The 9,188-nt window shown below is 38.2% G+C and overlaps 1 protein-coding gene across 1 annotated transcript in view; it reads left to right on the forward strand.

The window, feature by feature from the left end:
* The first annotated feature begins 958 nt into the window (after positions 1–958).
* LOC138015350 (zinc finger X-linked protein ZXDB-like) overlaps positions 959–9,188 on the forward strand; it is a 29,010-nt gene continuing 20,780 nt past the window's right edge. The window contains exons 1-3 of the mRNA XM_068862355.1: positions 959–1,096; positions 6,693–6,796; positions 7,968–8,055. Coding sequence (XP_068718456.1) covers positions 995–1,096; positions 6,693–6,796; positions 7,968–8,055 — 294 coding nt within the window. The 5' untranslated portion in view covers positions 959–994. The remainder of the gene's footprint in view (positions 1,097–6,692; positions 6,797–7,967; positions 8,056–9,188) is intronic.

A 9,188-nucleotide genomic window follows, 5' to 3' on the forward strand; every position in this document is an offset into this window, starting at 1 on the left:
GCCCACATCAGTTACAAGGCCTGTAGCACTAACATATCGATCGGTGTCGCAAAGTTGGCACTTGTATTTGCCTTTGTCGTTCCTCGAGATTTCAAAGTTGTATGACACACATCTCTCATCGTCGACGCACTTAATTTTGCAAAAACTTTCTGTATCCACGTCCTGTTCTAATATCACGCCACTATTCAGCCTTCTTCCCTCAATCTCTTTATCAAAATTGACCGCTTTCCAACCTCTCTCGACCTGTCCAATGCGACCAATCAGACCGTATACCTGGTGTACAGTTGTCCCAGCAAGGTAAAACCACCAAAACTGCATCTTTTTTTGCAGAGAGAATAGGGAATGCCGTTCGGTTCGGGGACGAGTGTAACTAAGGCGTTTTGGTAAATAAGTTGTTGAAACAATAGACCAAGTATTCAATACACAGGTGGTCGTTGAAAGTTTCACTTGCTTATTTCTTACCACTCGGCGGGGAGTCAGACTCCCAGAGTGCAAATGGTTTCTGTTCGAGAAAGCAAATTGTTGACATGACGACATGACTGACCCGGTGTTCATCATTTTGTTGGCGTTTACGTCAATTTGACCCACCAGACTCCACGTAACTCTCAAGTTCCCAGCTTAACAACGTCTGTTAAACAAAACGGATTTTGACTCATGAAATTGGGGAAACATATGTAAGGCTTAAGTATGTTGAATTAATTGTCTGGTATCCAGACGGGCATAAGATGAATCATGCAGTTAAATATCAATGGTCAATTGCATAAACAACCGACAATGGATGATGATAATAATTAATAATGGAGAATTTCTGTCTCGGCTCGGAGTGCAGTTAACACGAAAACTTATCGATTACATCAAGACTGATCTTAGACATCTTAGAAATCGCCAAAAAAAGAGCTCGCCCCAGAGCCGCTCTTTGACGACAAAAGGCTTGGCTCTTCAGACGGAATAACTGTTTTTGGATCCCAGGCTGTTGCTGTCAAAGTGAGAAGACATGGCGGACAGAGAAGACAAGAAAAACACTTGCGAAGAATGTGGCAAGAGTTTTATGAAGAACTGGAGGCTTGAGGAGCATTTACGATCTCACACTGGTGAGGTAAGAAGAGTTAGCATGCATAGTTCGAGTCATCATGAATTGAAATCTTTCGTCGAATTTTCAATTCCACGTGTCGGGTACGTTCCGGTACGTTCGTGACTGGGCGGATGCAGTAACTCCCCCGTAAACCATACCGCTGTTCCTCAACTATTTTTCATTCAAGAACTATAGAACGACGACAAGCATCCACTTTGAATGACGTTCTTTCATTATATTTGTTGAATGAAAGTTTTGATTTCGATCAGATGTAATTTTCTCAACGCAGCAGTGGCCAATTCTAATTGATGGCATGATCATGCCAGAATTGCAGTTGAAGCATTGAACCGGCTTGATTTTTTACACACACTGTGCGTACCAAAGACCACTCAGAGCGTGGTCAATTTAGTACTTCCATTCCTCCTTAATTATATTACTCTGATAATTAATTTGACTGTACTAGTACTACAGTACCGCTCAGAAATACGTTAACCGAAAAACGCGCACAAAACGCGTATATTTATAAATTCGATTCCCTTTCCGCAACCGATGCCCCCTTTTAAAAGTAACGGTACAAACGCCGGTGGTGTTGCTCGAAAAAGTGAAAAATTTAATACTGCATTAATGAAAAAAGTGAATCGACGCGCGATTGTTCAAATTTGTAGGCTTATTTAGCAACAGAACGGGATTGTCAGTGGTGACGGCGCACACAGTTAGAATTATTAAGTAAAGTACGATCGTCCGGGTGAGTGTAGTCCTGAGAAAGACTGTTTGAGATGACATTGAATGTCAATTGAATCATTGAATTCAATGTCATCTCAAACAGTCCTTCTCAGGACTACACTCACCCGGACGATCGTACTTTACTTAATGATATGACTCCTGGGTTCAAACCATTTACAATTTTACAGTTAGAATTATCCACTCTTTTCTTCTCCATTCTGAATTCTCATTGGTGTTTTTGCTGCGTGCACTGTCGCCACTGACCTTCCCATTCTGTTGCTAAATAAGCCTATTTTCCGTTTGTGACAGTCGCTTCTTTACATAAAAAGTCTTTAATTCCACGAAAAGGTACACCATTGATAAACATGCAATTCTCTGAAAGTGTTTGAGTTTACCTCGCCGAATAAGTAAGTTCTACTCCTGTTTCAATGGTGTTGTGATACCTGTCACGACTACCTCTTGATGTGTGTCGTATGCAAATTGTGATACATGTAGATCGTGGTTCGGGCATTCCCTTCTGCTTTTGTGATCACTAATAGTTAAAAACCACAATTGATGCCCGTTTTTAAAAGCAGAAGTTCAAACGCTGGTGATATTGCTCGCAAAGTCAATATGAACAAAAGACCCAAAAGCGTGATAGCTTAAATGTGTGACTTGCTGGCACATGCCAACAGATAGATCACAAAAGTTGATAAACCTTTTGGGAAGGGTATTTGTGAATATTCACTTGGCAATTCGCTAAATGATACGATTATGTGAATTAAACAGTTCTAAGTGGGGATGTTCATATGCTTCTGGAAGTAAGTTCATACAAACAGAGTCTTTAATTTCTGCTCTGTTTGGGGTACATTACATGGTTAACCTAGAGTATCCAAGAAAGCCAACCAGGGCTCGAAATTAACGAAAATATCCAGTCGCATTTTGCGATAAGATACGAAAATTTAGTCGCAATTTCGCAAATTTTAGTCGCAAAATCGCTGCGCTGCATTGTGTTGTCAGCGGTTTAGCAGAAAAATATGAGCCCGCAGTACTTGTGTGTAAAGAAACTGCTGAAAATGGCGAATGATCGAAGGAATGGAGCTGTGCACGTAACATCGCAGCTAAATTACTATACAATTACGCTACCTTCAGAGAAAATTCAAAGCGAGAAACAAAATAATTTTGTCATTTATTTATTTATTTGTTTATTTTAGCAAAAGTAGCAGCAAAGTGGCAACTGCTAACCCTTTTGTTTCGAAACAACGAAGGTGACAACAAGTCGCAAATTTGCGACTTCTCCAGATATTTTAGTCGCAAAGGGAAAAATTTAGTCGCAAATGCGACCGTATTGGTCTCAATTTCGAGCCCTGCCAACATGTCTGCACTGAGTTTCTTGAGAGTATTGTCAAAAAAAAAATGCCCTGTATAGTAAAGGCGTCTCTACTCTTTAAGCTTAAAGTCAATAGCCTCTTATTACATGTATTAACAGTTGCACCACCACAGGAGCTTGAACTAACCTACATGCAGGTGTTTTATTAGAAGCCAGGACCTGGGTACTTGCACCCGTCTACGCTGAGTACAGTACACGCCTTTGCTCAAAGGAGGTTTCAAGATCAAAAGCCAGACTATATAATTATAAGGGTGCACGCTTACTCTATCACAAGGTCTCTTCTACTTTAAAACTTAATGAAACCCCTGATACATGCATTTAAATGCTGAACTTAAGAAAAAAATTTATTTCCCTTTTGCTTCAAACATTGAATTGCTTTTGCTTGTTAAAGTAAATTTGTGATGCGAAGCTACTTGCATGTTTGTAACATGATAGCTTTTGCAGTTTATAAAATTTCAATCCAACACAATGGAAAAAGGAAAATCAGATGTGTATGTATGCACATTTATACGCGCATATTTAATTTGCATGTGTGTGCGTACATGGTATAAACTGCGTATGCGCAGTTATCATATATATCTGAGTGGTACTGTATGCCTGCGACTTCATAGAGTTTGCATCATTATCAGGGCTCAAAGTTAGTGATCAAATGGTCGCACATGCGACTAAATTTTTGGTTGTGCGCCTAAAAAGTCGTGTGTTCACACTCGCGTGCCTTAAAAGCTCAACTACAGTGCGACTGAATTGCCTCTCTGCTTTCTCATCTGAGTACATTGTAGATACTTGCGTACTCTGAGTGGTACGTCACAAAAAGGAGAGATCAATCAACAGATATAAAGATATACATAACAAAATCTGGCCCTAAATAATAAAGTTATATTGTTTTCCTTTCGTCAGTTTGTGTTTATTTGTCGTCAGTTTTCTCAACAAATTCCCAGAATGCCGGTGAAGGTCCATTTTTCCTGTTGATGTTTCATTCCATGCCATACTCTTCTGTTTTGTTAAAACTCCTCTGGCACATGCAAATGAAGACTATGAATAAAGCACATGCTTATTGCACAAGTTAAAAGTTTGTGGTAGTGGAAGGTCAAGAGAGGGTCAACAATATGAGTTAAGTCATTGCGCTTGTATTGTCTTGTATTCAATAATTTTCTTATAAAAAGTCAGCCTTCACATTCTACAAATCTGCCTCGAATGATACTGTATCACTATATCAGTCTGCGATAAAGCTAACGAGGATAAGACAATGAGCATGAAAAAACGAGATGCTTCAGTGAAGCATACACTGGGTTACCGGTACCTGTGGTACGTTTTACAGAAAATCAGAAGGCACTGAATTGTGTTGTATTGAAATACAGCATTCCAGTCTCTGAAGAATAACAAATAAACGAGAAGCGAGAAACATTGGCTTCTGGGCTGACATGTTGATAATTTTCAAGTTCCCTCACAACTTGTTTTCACCACAAGTGTGCCCTCTGAGCATCTGACAGCTTTGTAATACTAAACTTCACTGAAGTTAAGCCCTGTTCAGCGGGGTTAGTGGATGGGAGACCAAAGCAATAAACCCCTCATAAAAAACAGAAGCATCTGACCGAAAATACTATTAACACTAACATGCAAATGCGAACTCAGCAAGGTACAGATTTTGTTAGCTTGCTTTATGCAAAACAAATATTGATGAAAAAGCAAATAACTATTGATACACAGTTTTTAGAAAGAGCAGAAGGAAGTTTCCGGGACGGTGGATCGAGAATAAAATAATTATTTACGACATGAAAACAACATTAATTTTGAACCGTGAATGTAGAATATAAAAAGTTACGATCAGCGACAAACATTTTGGGAGATTTTTGCTACGTTCAAGTAAATTGCAAAATCGAAAGTGACATGGCCGGAATTCAGCGGGCGCCGTGATTAAGTTACCGCGGCATGTTTACTCGCCAAACAGTGAAGCATCTGTGTCAAATGATGGCAAGATACCGGGTTTTTGTAAGTTTCTTTTTCTGTCAAGTGTTATAAAGTTTGACAATGAAATGAGCGAAGTCAAAACAAAGATCACAATCGCCCAACTCTTGTTTATGCAAAGTCAAAATTTACTCTCCAAGACGAGTACGACGTTATTTATCACCAGGTAATTCCATCATTTTGGAAATAGCAGCTACTTTATTATTCATCTGCGTCACAAGTTTTCACTGATTTTGGGGCTCATTTTGTTGAAACTCAAGCATGCTTTCAACAGGCCTGTGAACCTTTCCTGCTTACAGAGCAATACTAAGAAACTTCTCCCATATCACATTTCAACCTTAAGCTCGAAAATTCAACATGATATTATAATTCACAAAGGCAGAAAATACCACAGAATCCTTTTCCAGCGAAAAATTTATTGAAACAAACAACATACTTGCTCTTAGAGGCGAAAACCTCTTCCTATTTCATTGCGTGCGTGAAGACAAGAAACTCAATCGTGTCAAATTACCATGTACTTCAGGTAAATACAGCTCACTTTGATTTCGTCTCGACGGGCGATAGATTGTTGTCGAAGTCCAGTACTCGTCGCTTTTGAGATTCCTGCCCAGTTTATCCAACTGACTTTCCATTATTGAGCTCCACAAGGGTATATTTTGTTTAAGGAACCACTAAAACGCCATTCGCGTTACATGACTTTCGATGCCATTGCAGGCTAAGTTAATGATTCTACTGTGTCCACCAGAGAAATCTACGCAGTTCCACTACCCTCTCGATCCTAAGAAAATACGCGCAGAAGGCTCTTTGCACAAAGACACCACTTACCAGGGGAGTGACAGGCAAGACTTTTACCGACACGGAAAAAAAAAACTCAAAAAAATAAAAATAAATAAAAATAATAAAACAAACAAACTAAACGCAGACCTCGACTGGGTTTGCCACAATGATCCATTGACTCCTAAACTACCCTGCATTGACAATGAAAATCATCTGGTGTTAAACAGCATACAATCTTCTGAGTCTCACTTCTAGGAGTCAATGGATTGAGTACTACATGTATACTAAAAGTCCTTTAATACAGTAAATACTGTTACTAGTGGCAGCCTTCAATAGCATTCTCAAGAAGAATCTCTAACAACCTCAATGTCACTGGACTCAATAAGCAGGTCAACTGTTCCAGTCTTCCATCATTCTTGATTTAAAGCTACATGTACAATATTAGCATTAAAGAAGAAAGCAAGGAAAAAAGCAATTCAAACCAAAGCACATGGAAATACCCCTGCAAACCTCCCCGGAGTCCCCCCAAATATCCCAGGCAAAGCCAAGTGCTGCATTGGCTTGATGTTAACTTTATGAGCATCAAGGTCCTTTTGTATTATTACTGTATCTTTTTTCATTACTTTAATTCCATATTGTTTTATCTTGTGAGAGCTGCAGTTATACAACAAAAACAAGGTCACATACAGTACATAGATTATTCTTGTTTTGCTTGGTTGTAATGTGGGAATGTCCAGTTTTTGTTTTGGAGTTTTTAGGTTATGGCTTGTCTCTTTTGTTTTGCAGCGCCCTTTCAAGTGTACAGTTGAAGGCTGTGGCAAGTCTTACATCCGACCATTCCATTTGAGACGACACATGCTTTCCCATTCAGGACAACAACCATCATTTCAGTAAGCTGCAAAGCTAGAGCAATCACTCTATTTATTCTATAGACAGGAGTGTTTTTGAATACTGGAAAATACACCACTCATAAAATTCGTATGAAACTACATCCGGGACCCGAGTTGTGTATTTTCCATATCCTCTCTAGTGAGGATATTGATGCCTTTAAATGGTTGTTTGTGCAAACAGTCAGTGAAATAGCAAGCAATACAGTGCCACTCGAAACTATTTGTGCATTTGCCGCAGTGCTGACTAGGTGAAACCGCCGGTTCAATCTCCAGTTTGACCAAGGTAAAACCTCATCTACGGTAGCCGAAAGTTGAGGTTTCACTTAGATTTTTTCCGGTTGATTTACGCAGCGGTTAAGAGAGGATGCAGTAAGGGTTTTGCTTTTATTTAGAGTAAATTTTATCAAAGAAATCTGCATATTCTTGCGGATCGATCACATCGATAATTAGTATGCATATTTGGAATACAGTTACGGTTCTTCCCTGGTATAATATATTTTATTCTAAATATATCTCCTGTCGGACTGTACCGGCGGCGACTTAAGTTATGCATAATCCACACAGTTTTTTTAAAGAATTGTCCTAAGTGTTACGCCTTTGGGAGAACTGTTCATCATGATAGCGAAAAACTTACAAATTATTAAATATAAAGATGTAAGAATTAGCCATGATGGTTATCAACATTCTCTGTTCTCAGCTGTCACGGCGAAATGAGACAAACAAAACAGGCTTCCATGACAGTGCGTTGAAAAACAGTTTGCAAATTCATTCTTTACGTTGGGGAGCTAGGTGTGATAACATTAAACAATGCTTTGCAAAATACCATTGTTTTCTTGCATTCGGTTGCTTTTGTCTTTGCTTCTGTTGCGGTTTTCATCCAACCTGGCCGAAAAATCACACTTCTTCCCCCGAGTCGAAATTTCGGTGTAATTTCGGCGAAGTTTCAAGAAAACAATTAATAAAATTTAATCAAAGTTCCTATTAAAATCCTAAAGCATAATGACAATACCAACAAAGCATTTTGACGATCGCGATCACCCTTTATGCAGGTTACCATCCAGATTAGTAATGCTGCTCACTCGCTGCATTCACTTGCAGCAATTACATGTACAGTATGTATTCTTGAAGTGAGCTAATTATGTACATTGTATTCTTTGGTAATCTTTGTCAGGTGCTCGTTCCCTGGTTGTTTGAAAACATATAACGACAAGCATAACTTGAAACGGCATGAACAGAGATCACATGACTATCCTTTCAAGGTAAGCATCAAAATTTAAATTCAAACCGTGAGATTGTGAAAATGGCTTATTGAAACTGACAAATAAATTAATTAATAGTCTGCCTTTAGAGTGGTAGATAACCATGGAAACCAGGAAACATTTTGATACTTTCAAATGTGTGATTCTATGTGAAGATAATAAATTATGTGAAACAGATCAGTCACTTTAATTTGCCAATATCCTGTCCATTACATGTACACACCCTGGGGTGGGAGAGGCTGGTCATGCAGTAATAATAATTATTAGTAGAAAATATAAATTAAATTTGAATAAAACAACGTTATGTACTGTACATGTACAGTTGTACATACAGTAGCATGTGGGGCTCAAAGGATATTAAATACAGAAAACAATAATATTATTTATAGGTTTTGATCAAATCTTAATAATACATGTAGGACCCAAAAAGTGTATTTAAATGGTGTCATGTCCTTTCTTTAATACTTATTTATATAATAATTTATTTATGATTTCTCATAATTAATGCTTCTGCTTATTCATGCAGATGATACTTTGTCTTCATTAGGTGTCTCTGGTAGTGATCTTGATAAGTTAAGTGAAATAAACTATCATTTTATATACCTGATATTTTTTAGATTGGCTTTGCTGCAATGATCTAACTTTGAATTTAAGTAAAACTATGCGTAATTACAGTATGTCATTTTTCATTCTAGGCAAAAAGTAAATTACACAAACCCTTATTTAAAACTAGCAGACCAGGGGCCAGTTGCTGGAAGCCTGGTTTGTGCTAACCGTTGGTTAAGAGGTATCAAAACCTATAGGTTTCCATCATGGTATTTAACGCTGGTTAGCACTAACCAACGAGCAACCCGGGCCAGGTCTTACAGCTATCACCTTCAGTTGGTGTCTACTCAGTCACGTGTCATGGAATGACCATATTGAATACATAGTATTATGACTGTACTGTATGAAAATAAGCAAAAATCTCAACATTGTGCTTAAGATAAAGCATTGCTCATTAATTTTGGTCTATTATTATTAATAGTTATTATCCTTATCTAATCTATGGCTTTATTTTGTGGAGAAACACTTACATGTGCATGTATGTATGATGCTCCTCTTTCTGAAGTTGTTAAACTGCAAAATAAAGC

Source organism: Montipora capricornis, chromosome 9 (assembly GCF_036669925.1).
Source record: "Montipora capricornis isolate CH-2021 chromosome 9, ASM3666992v2, whole genome shotgun sequence".
Lineage (NCBI taxonomy): Eukaryota > Metazoa > Cnidaria > Anthozoa > Scleractinia > Acroporidae > Montipora > Montipora capricornis.